The sequence below is a fragment of the Natrix helvetica genome (assembly GCF_964273705.1).
Source record: "Natrix helvetica genome assembly, chromosome: 1".
Classification (NCBI taxonomy): domain Eukaryota; kingdom Metazoa; phylum Chordata; class Lepidosauria; order Squamata; family Natricidae; genus Natrix; species Natrix helvetica.
The window spans coordinates 134,556,053-134,575,377 of record NC_138548.1 but is presented as its reverse complement, the minus strand read 5'-3'; the positions used below and the strand labels follow the sequence as shown (position 1 = coordinate 134,575,377).

The following is a 19,325-nucleotide window of genomic DNA, read 5'->3' as shown; positions in this document are numbered from 1 at the left end:
GAATAGTTATGCTAGAATGGTGACCAAAACTAAGAACAATTTCTGTCAATATTTATTAACAAAGAAAGCCTCCTTCCTCTTTTGATAAATCCCAGTGATTGCTTTAAAAGAAAGGACACTCGTTCAGGCAACATTACAGAATACAGAATAATAGAGGTAGAAGGGACTTTGAAGGTCATCTAGCCCAACTCCCTGCTCAAGCACCATTCTGACTCTAAATGAGGTTTATTTGCTCCAAAATATACTACTAAAATTCTCATTGCCATGACTTTTAATTGGGTGAAACAGTGCATCGTAGGGGAACAATTATTGAATCAAGGCTAAAACATATGAAGAATGGTTTCAAGAACTGGGCATGGCTAGTCTAGTGAAGATAAGGGGCAGGGGTGACATGATAGCAGTGTTCCAATATTGGAGGAGCTGTCACTGAGAAGAGAGGGACAACCTATATTCCAAAGCACCCGAAGGCCAGACAAAAATGGATGGAAACTGATCCAGGAGAGATTTAACTTAGAAATAAGGTGAAACTTTCTGACAGTAAGAGCAATCAACCAATGAAACAGAAAGTGTGGGTGCCTCATCACTGGAGGCTTTCAAGAAGAGAGTGGACAGCCATCTGTCAGAAATTGTACAGGGTCTTCTGCTTGAGCAGTGGGTTGGACTAGAGGACCTACAAGATCCCTTGCAAAACTGTTATTCTAAGGCACCTCAAGTTGGCTAATGCACATATGAGTCTGGGGCCCATATTCCAGAGGAAATGAAATTTAGAAAAGTTATGGTTGCTCCAGGCTAGTTGGGCTGCTGTTGCAGCCACATGATCTTCATTTTGAACATTCTGTGACAGTTTCACAATTCTCTGTTCCCTTTCCCCACCCAGGAGCAGGGAATTGACTCATCATTAGCTCTTAAAGAAGCAACAACTTAAAGGTAATGGAAGAAAGGCCTGGATAATTTATTTGTTTTATATGCACCTTCTTTGGCACACACATTTTCAGGAACTCAAGCAACAGACATTACTCTATCCGTTTATGCTTTTTCACAACAACCAGTCAGGGTTGTGGCTGAAGATGGGAATAGAAACGGGATCTCTCTAGTGTCAATCAAATACATTAGCTATTACACCTTATTTTTTGCCTAACTTGTTTCATTTTTTTATCTTCTTATTCTGAAATTGACTGTAGATTGGCCCCTTTTTTGGCTGCTGGAAGTCAAGTAAATTGTTCCTGTCCTAGCTGTCAGGAGGACATATGGTCCTATTTGAAGCTGACTTTGACAGCTTCCTATAACTCAATGGAGAAGCCAGTAGGTATTCTGGGGAGAAAATGGCAACACCCAACATTGTGGTAAAATAAGTAAATAAGTAAAAATAAGACAAAATATTGTCTGCATAATCATGCCAATCGTTGAGAGGGGAGTTTGATGTTATTATTGGGATCTGGTAAGGAAGAGGAGAAGAGGAGAGATGAAAAGAAAAGGGAAGAACACTAATTACTGCAAGAATTCCTCAACATGACCATACCACCTTCAATAACAAGACCTCAATAGAGAAAGATCAAGGCAAAATGCCTGATTTGTAAGATGTAATATTTCTGGTGATGTTGGTATCATGGTCAAAGTCTGCCTTCACTGTTGTGCATCCCTATTCCCTGGAAAAACTACCAAGAGTTTTTCAAGCCGAGGTGGAGCAGTGGTTAGAGTGCAGTACTGCATACTATTTCAGCTGACTGCTAGCTGCAGTTCAGCATTTCAAATCTCACCAGGCTCAAGGTTGACTCGGCCTTCCATCCTTCTGAGGTGGGTAAAATTAGGACCGAGATTGTTGGGGGAAATATGCTGACTCTGTAAATTGCTTAGAGAGGGCTGTAAAAGCACTATGAAGTGGTATATAAGTCTAAGTGCTATTGCTATTGCTAAATTCTGTTGTATGAAGGGAAAGGTCAGGGTAGGCAAATTGCAACCTCTACCTAATGAACTCAATTTATATAGTAACGATGAACTTATTGCAAATGAGTTCAGGAAGAACAACAGACAATATGGGTGGTCTTCAACTTACAACAGTTTATTTAAAGACCATTCAAAGTTACAACAGCACTGAAAAAAAGTGACTTATGACCATTTTTCAGACTTAGGACTACTGCAACATCTCCATGGCCACATGATCAAAATTCAGATGCTTGGCAACTGACTCATATTTATGGTGGTTGCGGTGTCCCAGATCATGTGATCACCCTTTGCGACCTTCTAACAAGCAAAGTCAGTGGGGAAGCCAGATTTACTTAGCAATTGATTTACTAACTTAACAACTGCAGTGATTCACTTAACAATTGTAGCAAGAAAAGTCATAAAATGGGACAAAACTCACAACTGTCTCACTTAGCAACAGAAATTTTGGCCTCAACAGTGGTCATAAGTTAAGGAGTACCTGTACAACTGTCTCTTTCAAATGAAATCCTTTGATGCTGTAGAAGTCCTTCCAAGGAGGAACAGATGGAATCCTTCTATGATTATTCAAAAGCAAATCCATCATCACATCAGACATTTAATGCCAAACTTCAACCAGCAAGTCCAATTCATTCAAATTTACTTCATGGATTCTCAAGACAGCATAGAATTGAGAATGGGTATGCATCACAATGAAGGGATTCAACATGATATTGTTGATTTATTGGAGAAACTACTACAACAATGAAACCTGTACATTATGTCCCTTCAACTTGCAAAAGAACAAGTTGAAGACATGCCAGAAACTTCCATCGTCATTAATCCTGACTGAAGACCAACATTTGAACATGAGAGAAAATTGAACGCATGAATGGAGTAAGTTGCTGTCATAACACTGAAACTGAACCAACATCATAGCACAATATGTGGAACGAATGAGGAGATGGTTTGCAAATAATTTCAAAGTCCATCGCTCCTACAACAGCTTTCAATACATACTTTTCTTTCTTCGGACTGGCATCATCAGCTCCAAATGATGAACAACAAGAAAGTAATGGCAATGCATTAGTGTGTCTATTGAATAATGAACCATGGGAATGAGTTTAATTACCTTCTAAGAGAGGAATGTCTATTCCAGCAATATGTGGTTGTTAGGACTGCTAAATGCAAGAGGCTGAGTTATACAATACAATGCCTATGGTCATTCTGTTTCTCTATTAGGATAAGGAAATATCTCTGAAAGGATAACTGAATAGGCAGGGGTTGCTGATATGACATAAGATTAGCTACATAAAGTTCTGTCATTCTGATGCTCCATCTGGCTAGAAACCTGAGTAAAACAAAGAAGCATCTCTCTTAAATGACTGTCTTCAGCTCAATTCTATGATTAGGAAGTTACACTAATTGGGCTGTACTGAAAGGCTAATACTGAGCATATAGCAGAAAGTTAGAGTGAGGGACTCAGGAAAGGTGGTAGTAGAGAAGGAAGCGTGTAGACATAGAGAGGCCAGATAGGTGGTTCAGATGGGTGTGGTTCATTCCTAGTATTGTCTTGATAAAAAGGTCTTTATACTTTACTGAGGAACAGAAGAAGGAAAAGAGGAAAGAAATGTCACAGCAAAAGCAGGCTCAAATTAGGCAAATATTTTCATAATTATAGGAAAAACAGCAAGAATTCTAAAAGCTGGATTGTGGTCGTGGAAATGCTCTTAGTTTGATCGATCATGGAAAAGTGGCAGACTTGACTAGAGCTGTGATTTTCAGTTTTATTATTAACATCTTTTAGAAAATTCTTCATGTTTCTTAGAAGAAAGCAGAATATTTAATTTGAGAAATATGACCCTATGGAATATGTATCATTAACACAGTGGTGTGCTTATAAGAATACCTAGTTCCATGCAATATGGCAAAAGTAAAATATGCTATAAAAACAAGGCATTTCACAGGAATATTGGAGTAGGGAGATCAACTTTGTAAAAGTATATTTTACCTACATTAGGCAGTTTTGCTTTATTTAAACATTGTGGGATGCCTCAGCAGGTACTACTAGCACTTAGCTAATTTTGAGTAAGTAGGGTAGACTTAGTTAATATTTGGATGGGCTCCAAATTATGGACTTATTCAATAGACTAGGTTTTTTTGAAAAATGTGGATGAAGAGAATGACAAAACATTTGGAATACTGTCTGAAAAACCTAAAGGGATGTAGTTACTAGTAGCAGAGTTCATCTCAGTGATGTATTTATCTTTAATCATCTTAAATAGTCAGCCCTAAATGCCAGCTAAAAGCCAACTTGGTTATTACTGGTTTGACCTAACTTCACACAATTTGGCAAATAGCAACATGATTAATCAGTATCCACTGACTGAAAATACAAAATATTCTACTGCAATTGTAAAGAGACACATAAATGAATTGCTCTTGGTTCACAGTGTGTCCATCTGAACAACAACAAAAAAAATGGCTCTCCTAACATGAAGACAGAATGCTTTTATTTTAATGTTACCTCAGCTTTGATTTCTTAAAAAAGAATCTTACATTCTTGTGCCACAGGCATTGTGTGCTGCCTGATTTCAAACTCCCCCTACTTTAAATGAGAGAAAAATGATCCCCTGAAACATAATTATCATGATAAAAAAGTTCAACCATATCAATTCCAATGAGAATAGCACGAAAAGCTTTGAAGAAAGCATTTAGCCCTAATTCTAACCATGTGGCTGCATTAGGGGCACGTTGCAAAATCCGTAGAACTGACAGGTGTTGTCCATATTGCTAGCAAGAAATGCTAGAAATGGCCAACTAAAGCTAGTGACTTATTCTGTTCTTTTCTTCCCTTATAAAAGCTACAGCAGAGATCCGTGTCAATGGGCCATTTGCAGATGATCAGGCAAAGTAAATAAGAATCCTGTATAAAAACATATTAAGAGACATATTAAATTTCTCAAACGAAAGAATGGAAAGTGGACAAAAGAAAAGATGATGTTGAAACGGGACAGGACAAAAAGTTTATCTTGCAAAGGGCCACAAATGTATGCACAATGTTATGCTAATATGAAAAAGATATTGGCTGAAATGATTTAAAAGAGACAACAAATGAGAAAAAGATATATAGCAGACTGATTGCTGGGAAGAGATTGAGAACCTAATCTATATAGAGTAATGACGTTAAGAAAAGCAAAGAATGGTTAAAATTAAAAGAGGTAGGAAGAATGAAGACATTTATGGAAATAAAGGGTTATTTTGGAATTGGGCAAGAAAGGCTAAAGAATTTCCAGATTGCGGTTAAGAATAAAAGTGATAAAATGTTTTGAGATGAAATCTAAGTGAAGAAATGCAGGATTGAGTATTGTGCTTTACAGATATTATGGGAATGACAGGGACAGTTTGAAGAGTGAAATTGAAATAAATACTGTAAACACTTCGGTTTTAGAAAAAAACAATGACAAATCATAAACACTGTTAAGAATGTTGGAAAATACTAAGGCTGGCCAGTGTTGATGATGTAATTAGAAAAATATTTATATAATGGTTTGGTTATAGATTCGATTTTTTAATGAAATGATTGTGCGACTTATTAAATGGTTGAGAAGACTATATTCATGCCTGATGATGGAAAGAATGCCACTTCTGTTCCCTTAAAAAAAAGGACCAAAAGATGAGGGAGTAGGGGGTTAGTGTGTGAAATGTACTTGGGAAAGCTTTTGGCAGATTTTTAATTGTCGGGTCACAAAGGTGGCAGTGAATAAAATTTGTGAAGTGCTGCAATTCTATGCTGGGAAGGAGTGCACAGACCAGATTTTACTCTTCAGGAAATAATGGAGAATTATATGAAAGTAATAAAGTTAGCTTACAGCATGTTTGCTAATTTAGAGCAGATGCAGAATAAATTGGATATGCTTGATGTAGAAAACCTTTGCACTAATATGGAGTTGAAAGTTGGGTTGTTCAGTGTAATAAGTGTGGTCTATAAGATATAAAGCATGAGAAACAATGGTATGCTTAAATAATGGCAAGGAGGAAAAGCAAAGATCTGTGGAGCCCTGAAGATGCTCCCAATCTGGAAGAGACTATCAATTGGTTTGTTCCCTTAGCTGTTTAATATACAAAGAATGCTTGTGGTAATGGTAAAAACTTTTCGGTTAGGACATGAATATGTGTATACTTTTCTACAGAATCTATCTATCTATCATCTATCTATCTATCTATCTATCTATCTATCTATCATCTATCTATCATCTATCTATCTATCTATCTATCTATCTATCTATCTATCTATCTATCTATCTATCTATCTATCTATCTATCATCTGTCTGTCTGTCTGTCTGCAGACAATGCTAAGTTAATGCCGAAGACGCAGATCATTTACAGTGAATGTTCAACTGCATTTTGAAACAATATGGATCTGAACATTTATTTATTTCATTTACATCCCACCTCAACCTTGCAGATCTCAGCAGTTGATATTTATTTTATTTAAAACACTTCTATAGCATCCCATATGGTGACTGGACACCATCAAAACTGACACCAGTCAGATCATAGAAAAACTAATGCAAGGTCAGAAGATGTGGAGAGACCTTACCCATGGAATCATCAAGAGTGGGACACAATTGAATGGATAATATCATTATCATTATAGCCCCATCTTATAACCAACTTTGGGAAGCTCTTTGGGGATATCATATATATGCAAAAAATTGAACTACCCACAAATAATTAAAGCAATGAAAATAAACTGCTTCAGGAAATTAGCAACCAAATTAACGACCCTTTTAAAAATAACAAAACTAGAAAAGGAAAAAAAAAAGAAAAATAAGCTAAGCATCATTGGAACACTTTTCTCTGGAAAACCCAAAAAGGTGCTTTTTTCAAAAGGCAACTGAACTTTGTTTTTCCTTGAAGACATTTCGTTTCTCATCCAAGAAGCTTCTTCATTTCTGAACTGAACAGAACAGAACTAAAGAAGTTTCTTGGGATGAAAAACAAAATGTCTTCAAGGAAAAGCAAAGTTCAGTTGCCTTTTGAAAAAAGCACCTTTGTGACAACCATAATTGGATGACTGAGAATCTCTACAGACATTTCTCTGGAAAAGCTTAACAGAAAGCCATGAGGATGGCCAGCCATAAGCAGTCCATTTTGGAACACCAAAGCAGTCATAGAACTTCAGTACCTAACTCACTTTGGCCTCCTCCTGACAGTGTGAGACCATGAGGAGTTTCCCCCTCTGTGATCTAGTAAGTTGGGTTGAGACAAGTTGGAGAAGACAATCCTGCAGGTACCAAATAACAAAAGGGTTTTATAGACTAAAAGCAACACTTTAAATTGTAATCAGAACTGAGTCAGCATCTAGTACAGAGTCTGCAATATGGATGTTAGAACTTCCCAGGGTACCAGTTGATCTACAGAATACTGCATCCTGGACCAGATACAAATTGTAAATATTCCTCCGAGGTAGCCTTATGTAAAGCACATTATCGTAGTAGTCTATTTGCACAATAATAAGGACATGGTTCTGTAGCCAGGTCCTCCTGCATCAAGTAAGGCTGCAATTGCCATACCAGCTGAAGTTGGACAAAGGCACCTCCAGCCACGACTTCTACCTGCTGTTTAAGTAGGAGCCTTGAGTCAAAGCCTCCTCCCCGCCTCCCGAAACCTCCAGTCACAAATCTGATCTTTTACATCTAGTGCTTGTCTGTCCAGAGATAACACTATCACCAATGGGGAACCCTGATGTATAAACAGCAATCCCATCTTGCTTAAAATAGTTTTCAGTCTGTTTTCTCTCATCCCAATCCTTAGAACCACCAGAGTCTGGAATAGATCACAGACAGCATCTCCCCTACATCCAGGAGTAGTGAGGTATAATTGGGCATCATCAGCAAACCTTTGATACTGCACCCCAAACTGTTAGATGATCCCATTGGCCAGGAAGCTGATTAAAGGAAACCTCCTTGACTACCACCATCTTGGAAAATAGAAGAATCATAAATATAATACAGAAGATCAAGGAGGCTATGTTTGACAAAAAAACCCATAATGATTAGGCTCTATATATAACTGGTAAAAAAAACCAGAGCATATAAATGAAATTGTGTAACTTGGTAGCATGTTGACTAAAGATGTGAACATGAATGAAGAAAATTTAAGAGGCCAAATACTGATAAAAATGTATATAGCCTGTGATCTATTGTGAGAAATAAAAGTTTGTCAAAAAGCAAATATTGTTGGGTATAAGAGTGCACTTCTGCTGCCTTAATAATATAGAAGTGAATGTTAAGTATGCCAGGAGAAACATAAAAGGAAGCTGAATGAAGGGTGTGATGAGAGAAGTGGAGATTGAGTCTATGGGTGATAAATGAATGTGGACTGCAAACAAAAATGAGTGGCCAATATGAAAGAAGTATACTGAAACAGTTTGATCAATGAGGCTAAAATTGCAAAGCAAATATGTGAAGCACGAATGGATGGCTGAATGGAAGGGAAAGACCAAGAATGACATAATTATAAGAAGGTGGGGAGGAGGGAGGGAGGGAGAGAGAGAGAGAAGCCTGAAAAACAAGTGGTACCATATATTTGCAAAGAAAGAATGATATGGAGAGATACTGTAGCAACTGGTGTAGATTTAAACAAGATTTAGTTAATTTTCTTTTCTTTTCTCTGATTTCCTCCCTTTAATTTCTTTTGACTGGTATATCACCCTACATGATTTGCATCATACTAGAAATCATGAACACACACACACACACCTATTTCCTGCAAAGATAAGAACAGCATTAAATAAAAAATTAAGAAGGTGAATTTCACTGATTTTCAAAAGATGAATGCAACTGAATTCTAGTGAATTATTCCCATACATCAAAATAGAGCTAGAACAGTTAAGAAACAACTGCCACTTGTTCTATCAAATTTGGAAGGTTTCTTGTGCAATGGTTAGAATGCAGTATTGTAGGCTAAACTCTGCCCACTGCCAGGGATTCGATTCTGACCAGCTTAAGGTTGATTCAGACTTTCAGCCTTCCGAAGTTGGTCAAATGAGGACCCAGATTGTTGCGGGCAATTTGCTGACTCTGTAAACTGCTTAGAGAGTCTGTAAAGCAGTGGTGGGTTTCAAATTTTTTTAGAACCTCTTCTATAGGTGTGGTCTGCTTTGTGGGAGTGGCTTGCTAGCCATGTGACTGGGTGGGCATGGCCAGCTTGTAAAGTATGATGAAACTCACTTAACAACGCTCTTGCTTAGCAACCAAAATGTTGGCTCAGAAACTCTGGCATTTGAAGTACGCAAATCTTAAAGTTGTCACGTTACAAGACCCTTGCACACCTAACCCTTTAGGAAAAAAACAAACTCAGGGGCGTTCAAACTTGACAGCTTTAAGACTTGTGGACTTCAACTCCCAGAATTCCTCCTCCAGACATGTTGGTTCAGGAACTCTGGCATTTGAAGCACGCAAGTCTTAAAGCTGTCAAGTTACAAGACCCTTGCACCCCTAACCCTTTAGAAAAAAAACCCAAGGGTGTTCAAATTTGACAGCTCTAAGACTTGTGGACTTCAACTCCCAGAATTCCTCCTCTCGCTCTTCATCTTGATGATGTGCGGACGGGCGGGGGGAGGGAGCTGGAAGAGGTTCTAAATGGCATTGGAGATTTGTGGAACCTCTTCTATAGAAGAGGTTAGAACTGGCAGGAACCCACCCCTGCTGTAAAGCATGATGGAGCGGTATATAGGTTTAAATGCTATTGCTATATAGTCCTGATTTATGGTCAACAATTCAATGAATGTACATGAAATATACACGAAATAAGAAGAATCTTTGCTGAAACTATGGGAGTTTAGTCATGATTGAACTAAAAGGACCTAGAGTTGAAGTTTTCTACAAGCACATAAACTCTTGTATCAGCTAGAGACCCAGAAGTTTGTTGTCTATAGGGAAAATAACCTTTCTCTTAAGACTATGGAGCTATCCCTCATAACTACCATACAATCTAGGAAAAAAACAACAATACATTTGGCATTTTAAAGAGACAATATACACACTCTCACAAACCCCAAAGCATCTTTTGGAAATTAAGTCTGAAGTGCAGCACAACACTCCAGAAGAACAGATACAGCTTCTTATTTAACAGCCACCCATTCAGTGATCATTAGAAGTTATGATAGTGTTGAGCAAGGGGACTTACAACTGTTCTTTATAGTTGTAGCTGGAACTTAGCCCACAATTACAACAATCACAGAAATTTGCAGTCATGTGATCGCCATTAGTAACTTTCACTGAAGATTTCCAATAAGCAAAGTTAATTGGAAAGCCAGCAGGAGGTTGTAAATGGTATGTGACGTTGCCCTTAACAATCATGCAGGATTCACTTAATGATGGCCACCAAAACTGCCACAACTGCTCTTCTAAGCTGGTTGCAATCATGTGACATTGTGCTTTATGATCGTGATGCTTAGCAATAGAGTTGCCAGTCCCAATTACTCTCCTTCAGTGAGAACTACCTGAACAAATAGTCATGGAGAAAAGAGGCCCATTTATCAAATTCAAGCAAGTTGTACAATCAACACATCTAATTGGAAGAGGATCAGGAAGGAAGACTTGGTATCAAAACATGAAGCAAAGAAAGTTCAGAAATATTGATAAATTGAACTTTAAATCAACTAAGCATATGTGATTTGTATAAAATACATAGATGAGCTCTACTCTAAATATAAGGCTTATGTTAAATATAAAGTTATAATTGAACAAAGAAAAATAGTTAAAGTTCATTCATTTACATACTACAAATAACTCATAACAGCTTGTTATTTCTCTACAAGCTTATGTTTCCACCTAAGCATCATATATTATACAATCACAAAACACAACATAGTACACAATTATCTACCGAGTTCCAAGTCAGCTAGGTTTAAGGATTATCATTAATCATTATCTTTAACCAATGCTTGAAAATAACTAACAGAAATCTTAAAAGCCTTGTCAAAGACACTTGTTTAATGAACATAAAATCCCCCCCCCCTTCTTGCTTTAAGCTACTAGGTAAAATTACAGGCTACACAACCTATTTAGTGTAAGAAATTCAAGGAGTTCCCACAATTAGATTTTACATGTACACCTTAAGTTCATTTCTGATAGTTATCTTTTTTGTTATTCTGCAATTGGCTTAATAAATGTAAGAGTTTTATAGCACATCTTGAGAAATATTGGTGGTATGAGACAAGAAACAAAGTAATTTCCGCTTGGAATAGAATTAGGAGTCTGAGTTTAATTTATATTTTAAAGTTTTATAGTGAACTACACTACCCCATTTTCCTAGCATTCTACATGGTGGAAAGCCATTATTGAAACCAATATTTGTCAAACCTGGAAACTGGGATTAACATACCTGTAGTTAAAGGAAGGTGAATGACAGTTTTTAAACATGTCAAAGTATACCAAAAGGATGACAAAGTTGCTCCTGACAGTAACAGAAGTAGGATAGGTTTCAGCATTCCTCTGATAAAATCGGCAAATCTATAACATAAAACATAATTTTAAAATCATTCATACAATCTGTGATAAAAAGTATACTTTAGCTAAATATACACTAGCTAAAGTGAATTATTAAAACAGTGTTTTCTGATGTAATAGTTTGTTCTAGAAAGGTATCAATAGACACAAAGATACATTACAATATATATGATAATTTCGAATTACTAAAATGAGCCTTAGGTATACAGGTAAGTCTATGGTTTGTTTTATTTTTATTTTATTCTTGCCTGAGAAAAATATCTTAGGATATGAAAAAAATTGCTGAATAATGGAAATTAACCTTTTCCACTCCAGTTAATGAGGCATTGTAAATGGCTATTTTTCTCAGTTCAACATCATCTAGAGCTGAGTATTTCTGTTAAGTTCAATGGGCTGGGCTGGATATAAAGTTTGATCTTAAAAGTATTGGCATGCTCATTTGCACATTTTTCACCCACTTTTGTAGAAACCTGAGTTATTTCAGCCATTTATCCTGGATTACTCAAATGGTCTGATGAAAAATGACCACTGAATTAAGACCAATGCACCAAAAAGGGCTAACCAATTAAAATGTATTGGAATAACATGCAAACTGGTAACATGTCAGAGAAAAACAGTGAGAACATAATATATAATTATTTAAATGAATGAATCACATTACAATGAAATGTTTAATGAATCACAATAGAATAAAATTATTAATCAAATAAAACAATTGAAACAAAATTTCTACAACTAGCTATGGAATAATAAATGGTGAATCAGGAACTATTGAAGGAATAATGAATACTAATATAAATCAGAAAAAAGGCATATTAAAATTAAACTTTTGCTAATTTTAATTTTTAATCAGAATGTTTTGCCTTTTAATCTTATTGAGAGACATTAAAGGCTAGGGTTAAAAAGAATTCAAGATCATATTTGGTGGCATCAAAAAGAAATACAGTAGCACTTTAACATTAGCGTTTTTATAGATAATTGTATCTTTTAACGAAAGAGGCATCTCATGACCAAGCTGGCTACTAAGTCCTGAATATCATTTATTATTTTTCTCTAGCATATATATTTGGTTGTTGTTTATGTGCTGATGTTTCAAAATTTATATTAAATCCATAGATAGTTAGATAAAAGCATTACTAATTCCTCGCTTTTCACTTTTTTGCCTCTGGACTTTGCAGTCAATAATCTTATTGATATATGAAAATATAAATACAGCTGTTTTAATTTCCCTTTAATCATGAAAAAATTGCAGAAGCACTATGCTCAAGTTTTTTAATTATTTCTCCTAAAGTGTCATATACCTGTGATTTATTGTTCATCAGATCTTTCACACTGCAATATTGTAGCTGAGTAGAGAGAAGCCCAATAAATATTTTTGAAAGCTAGTTCAGGTCCTGGATCCTTAAACCAAGATGGTCAGGGCCCTTTAAATATTTGTTAGTTCAAGCCATGTCCCCCAGCAATCCTTTCTAGTACAGAGATAGCCCAGATCAACTGTCATTGGGCTCAGATTCTGTCTTCCAAATAGATCTGAACCCTCTTTTATCATACTCTTAAAGCATAAAAGTGACTCAGGCTTTATTTATCCAACATTTATTAAGTCCCTTGTTCATAAAGCCACAGAAAGTGGCTAGACTCACAAAGTTAACATTTCCTGAGCTGAAAAGGGGCAGCCTTCTGACTTTGTGCCACTTGGAGGGCATAGGATCTTTGAGTTTGGGAGCTAAAGGACATAAGACAATTTATTTTAGCATTAATTTACCAGCTTGTTGTTTACCATGAGTTGTTTGTATTGATTTTTAGAGACACTTTAATTTTACATATTGTAAGCCTCTTAGTGTCATATGAGCAAGTTGTACACACTGGGGGATATGTAAGCCCAGTGAATCTCTCTCAGACCTATCTATTGTTGTAGGGGAAAGGGGAGAGGAGAATACCCCATTTAAAGCTTCTGAATGAAAAGTGGGATATAAATTAAATAAACTACCTGGGAATAAATAAAAACTATGTGGACCCAAAACCGACCTATCTATAAGGCCATTCTGGTTGAGAATTCTGGGAATTAAGATCCCAGCTTTTAAGCACAGCTTTTATGGGTAAAGTCAAGGTCTTTTTGTTAACATTACACACAGAGAAATACTTCCTTAATTATCAGACAACATTGGCACTAATAATTGCCATTTCAGACCCAGTCTTGCATTCCAACTGAAGCTAATAATATGCCGCAAGAAACAGCATTCTGCTCTTTTTTTCTATCTAGCAACTAACATTCAGAAAAATTGGTCCAGTTCTAATTTATTCTCCACTCGCACACTTTATCACGTCTGCTGTTCGTTTCTTCCCCTTCTTTTTTCTTTCCAACAAATTGCAATATAGCCCTTGACCTTGAGCTTCCACTGAGAAGGCAGTTCAATTCCTACTGCAGGACACCAAGGAGCATATTGATGTCACCCCTTTAATTTGGACCAGTATTTCATGAACTAAAAACGTCACTTTGTATGCATCCTTTAGTTCACAATTTAATTAAATCTTTAAACCTCTCTCCTTATTGCTGTAGATATCACCTTATGTTGCAAAGTTGCTGCATTTTGACTTTGCTGTAGTTTAATGCTGAAGGAAATGTTGAGCTATGAAGGACAAAACTTGAAAAATAACTCTGGCCACTATGAAATATGACAAGAAAAATGCCATGGGGGAAAAAGAGAAAATCAGGTTGATTTGCAATGCTGTGCAATTTGTTTTTTTAAAAATAGGTGTTACTTAAAAAAAAAAAATCCTTTCCTTCCCCAACTCAAATTAGCTTCGTTTCATAGTGAATAAGAAAAGTATACAATACCCACGAGCCACCTAAAATATCTAAGGCTTTTCAATCATAAACATCCCATATAAATTATCTCAAGTTTCTGGTCTGGAGTTAGGAGAGTAGCATAAATCTTATGTGGAGGAAGGCACCATATACCACTGGTAACAAAATAATGAAATTTGAGAGCTCATTTTCCAACTCTGCTTTCCTTTGACAGGCATAATTTTGTACCACAGGCACAAACGTTTCTATTAGATGCAAAGATTGATTGACATCCAAATGATAGCTTCAGCACCATCCAAGTGGAAAGAGGTTTAAATGCAGTGTCCTTTATAGATTGCATTTAGCCAGTAAATAATGCTCACCAGGTGAGTGAAATTATATTGCAATTTATTGCAATGGGTGGTGGAAGGACTGGGAGTGAGTTACAGTGTAGGATGGAATACATCTCCACTAGAGTTGTAAGAAGAAATTCCAGAGCTATTAAGCAAATTAACAACTAGCGCAGGGGTATCAAACTCACGGCCCGCGGGCCAGATGCATCACATACTGGCTACACCCACTCCCTGTTTAGTGAAGGGGAGAAAAGTCGGGACACATCATGTGATGTCAACGTGACGTTGTGAGTTTGACACCCCTGAATTAGAGGTACAAAACAAAGGTTCCAGACTTAAATCATTAGAAAATATACCAAGCTGCCTTCAAGTCACAGGACCATCACAGAAATCCATGAACCTGTCGGACCTCGCAAAAATCATTACCTAATTTTCCTAATTACAACTTTCAGCAGATGATAGTCAGTAGAAACACCGATTTAATTTTATACAGATAAATTGCTGAATAGGTCTAAGGAAAGGGAGTCATTCATCAAAAGAGATAAATCACTACTCTTTTTGCATTCAAAATTCTGTGCTTGAAGGTTTTGTAATTTTTCAGTCAGAAAGAGGCATTTGGCAAGAGGCTGTTAACTTTTTATTAAAAGCACAAAAGTTTGAAGTGCTGGAGTCAACAAAAATGTATGCATTGCTATGGAATCGGAAACCATTTGTTAGCAGATAAAAAGACATTAACAGATATTCTGCTACTAAAACTGAGCTACATGTTTGAGTAATTAATTTCTCTCAAAAGGTCAAAATTTACATAAAACTCAATTGGCAAACCTGCAGAAGAGTCATCATAGAGCTAAAAATGAATGGCTACCCATTACAATATACCAGCAAGAGAAAGAACTATCCTTTGTATAAAAGATCCCAGATAAAGCAGTAGAAGAAAAATCAATGTGATACAAGACTTTGCTGACTTAAAGCGATAAGAGGCTCCACATATTTATAGTTGTAAATCTGTGCCCTTGTTTCCATTTCCTTGGGAGTGTTTATCAAAGAGCTCTGCTCCCTAACAACCAGATATCTCATTTAGCAAATCTAAATAAGCAATTCTATTTTTTAGATATTTATATGTTCAAATATAGCACTGCAACCTTAACAATGAAAGAAGTAATTTTCTCTGGGCTTGCCTGCCTTGCGATCTCTCCCAGTTGTGCTTTTCCACAGACGCCATTTCTTTGCACAGACTTATAACTATCTCTGAGTTTCATGATGGACCCTAAAAAATTACCGCCTGGTAAGGCATCTTCGGCCCCGACATCCTCTACATCCAGCCCGATCACTCAACAGACACAATTGGTGTCATTTTTACAACCTAAAGCTCCTGAAGAGAGTTCAAAGTATTTATCTGTTCACCAAATGCTTCAAACTCTTTTAAAGGGACAGGACGAATTGAAAAAACAACTGACAGATCTAAATGACCAGCTCAGAGAAACGCAACAACAAGCTACACAAAATAAACAGAGAATAGGTGTACTGGAGGAGGGCGCGGTTGGGATGAGGGAGGAGGTTAAGACAATTCAGAAGGGGAATATAGAATTTGAAAACCATATGATAAAGATGGAATTTGAAAGGATGTCTTTTTCCCTTAGATTTCAAAATTTGCCAGAAACCGAGAATGAAGATCTCAAGGAGATTATGACCACAATTTTAGCAGAATACATTAAAAGAGATAAACAGCAGCTGGGGTGGGATATTGACCTGATTTACAGGATCAACTCAGCATACGCTAGAACACACAATGTTCCAAGGGAAGTCCATTTTAAATTTCTTAGAAAGACCACAAGAGATGAGGTCTTAGGAGCTCAAAGGGTGGGACCACTAAAATATAAAGACAAAGAAATAACCATTCTTAAACAGATTCCAAAGAAAGTAAAGAGATAAGAGGAAGAAATATTCCTCTTTAGCAAAGAAATTATATAATAAAGGAGTCTGGTTCAGATGGTTATTGCCAGAAGGTATACTGATTTTCTGGGAGGGCAGCAGAATTAGAATTAATACAGTTGTGGAGGCGGAGGCTTTCATTAAAAACACAATGCCTTCCTAGACGAAACAGGGGACAGTACACAAGATATGAAGGAGGGGGGGGACAAGGCTCTGCCAGAAGACAGGGGGGAGGATCCAACACTGAGAAGACTCAGGTCACAAAAATGAATTGAAACATTATTGCAATTGTTGTTAGAATGTAATTTTTGGAAGTGATACAAAAAATGATTGAATATATTGATGATCTAATGTAAAATCAAAAACTGCCAACGTTTATTCAAATGTTGATGTTTTCCTATTTCTCTTTGTAAAAGTTGCGAGATTTGGGGGGATTACCTTCCCCCGCATGATGTAGCTGTCAAAATTTTCTATACCCTTTTTTTACCCTTTTTCCTTTAAAAAATTTGTAAAAACCAAAAAAACTTTTTCAAAAAAAAAAAAGAATTTTCTAAAATAAGTAATTGATTTTTTTTTAAAAAGTATAGCATTCAACTCTATTAGACAGATCCAAAAGCCAACTATATTAGTTGTATTTAGGTAAAAGAACCATCCAATGCTTGCATGGATTAATTTGACCCCACGTTTTAAAGATATCTGCAATTTGTTAAAACCATAATCAGAATATTTAAAATTACAGCTGTCATTGTATGTGAAGGTGGAAAGCATGAGGGATTGAGTTTCAGTGTACTGTACACTCAATCCTTGTTATCCACAGGGGTTATATCTTGAAAACCTCCACAAAAACAGAAATCACTGATTTCACAGCATTCAAGTGATTATAATCTGTACAGAACAATGAATGAGATAGCTTCTAAAATGGAAATCTTCAAATACTTACCTATCATTTTGTCAGAAATAACTTATTTCAGCAAAGAAGAAACTGAAGTTGCAACTATTCCTAGCAATCTTACATCTCCTTTCCTGTTTAATTTTTTTTTATCGTAAATGCACACCTACATACAGACGAGCACTGTTGGAGTAAGGTCCCCTTTAAAAGAAAACAATAGGATATGGCAACAGTGCAGTTTTTCTGCATATCTTTAGGGCTCACACTTTGTCACCAAATCTGACATAAACATGATGTCAGATTTGGTGGTAAATTGTAAGCTCCACAGATGTGCAGAAAAACACATCTATTAATTATAAAGTATTTTGATTACTTTAGTAAGATTACTAATCTATAAACTAAGACTAGCTACTCCCAACCAACCTTAAGCATAACGCTTTTAAAAAATCCTATGTTGCAATTATTGCTATATAGCACCAGAAGTGAACACAATAATACTTTAAATTTTAATATAGGCAAATGCATTTAAACAGGTTTTAAAGACATGTTGAAAGCAATCATTTTTCAAGTGAAGTGTTCAGTTCCTCATGGCTAATTTATTCAAGGCTGCAGGCCATCAGAGGCCGCGACTGAAAGAAGCAGTGCCTCTTTTTTGAAAATGCCATTGTTATTCCTTCAAGCCCAATGGAAAGATGAAAGGAAATTATATAAAGGAATTGAGAACTCAGTCTAACCATCCATCAGCAAGACAATTCTTTGGAAAAAAAACAACCTGATGGTACCAAACTTGGTGAGGCTGGAAAAAGCTAGCAAAAAGAAGGGAAAAAAAAGACTGAAAATCAATCATTTCCGCTTGGGATTGAGGAGAAAAACAATCCAGAATAAAGTTCTCTCCAGATATCTTGGTGGGATAGTTGGGATGATTCCTGACTATTGCTGATTTCTCCATACAATATTCCTCTCCCTTCCTCCTCCTAGTGTCTGACACAGAGCAGTGCATAAGAACTCACCCTGTGCATCGAAAGGAGCACATAAACAGAAACACAGAGATGTGGTCTACAAGGGAAAGTGGAATTTCTCCTCTCCCTCACCCTTTCTCACAAAACTTTTTAGCTTGCTACATAAAAGAAAACAAAAGTGCTTCTTATGGCAGTGGTGGGATTCCAAATCTTTTCCTACTGGTTTGCAGTATTCAAAGACTACCCTCAGTGTCAGCACTGGTGAGCTGAGCCGGTTTTTAGCTCAGCTGAGGTGCAGCAATCTGCTCTGCCCTGCGAGTCAGCTGAGCCAAAAAAAGAAGGGAATATACGACAGGGAACAATGGGGTGGGGGAGGGCAGGGCCAACCAGAGGTGTATATGCTGGTACTCCGATCTACTCTAAATTTCCGCTACCGGTTCACCTGAACGGGTCCGAACCAGCTGAATACCACCTCAGTGCTGATAAGAGGCCTGGAAAACATTCTAGAAACTATGATCTGCACACGGAGGAGCTAAGATAGCAGAGAGGTGTATAAATCTTTCTTTAACTCCTCATTTTCACTCTTAAAGTTCTTTCTCTTCCAACCAGCTTTTCTCTTTCTCACATACAGAAGACATCAAAGAATGGACAAATTGCTCTTGAAAATGATGTGAACTTTCAGAACGCTTTGGAAATTAGGCTCAAGGTCACATGAAATTAGAGGATTGTGTGAGTTTTTCATTCCATAGATCTTAAAGGAATGTTGTTGACAAAGGGGGAAAAAACGCTCCTTGATAAAGAATAATTATGCAGTATAACAAGTATTATAGCCTAGAAAATTTTATGTTAATCATATGATATAATGAGGCACTTTAAAATTATGCCACTGTAAACAATATCACACCCATCAAATCAAACCAATTCATCGGAATCAAATCAATTCATTGGAATCACATGTTTACACT

At 36.6% G+C, this 19,325-nt stretch overlaps 1 protein-coding gene across 1 annotated transcript in view; it reads right to left on the bottom strand.

Annotated features, from left to right (window-relative positions):
- The window catches only part of SLC49A4 (solute carrier family 49 member 4), a 90,348-nt gene that overhangs the window by 13,476 nt on the left and 57,547 nt on the right, over window positions 1-19,325 (bottom strand). Inside the window, exon 7 of the mRNA XM_081938798.1 lies at window positions 11,318-11,445. Coding sequence (XP_081794924.1) covers window positions 11,318-11,445 — 128 coding nt within the window. The remainder of the gene's footprint in view (window positions 1-11,317; window positions 11,446-19,325) is intronic.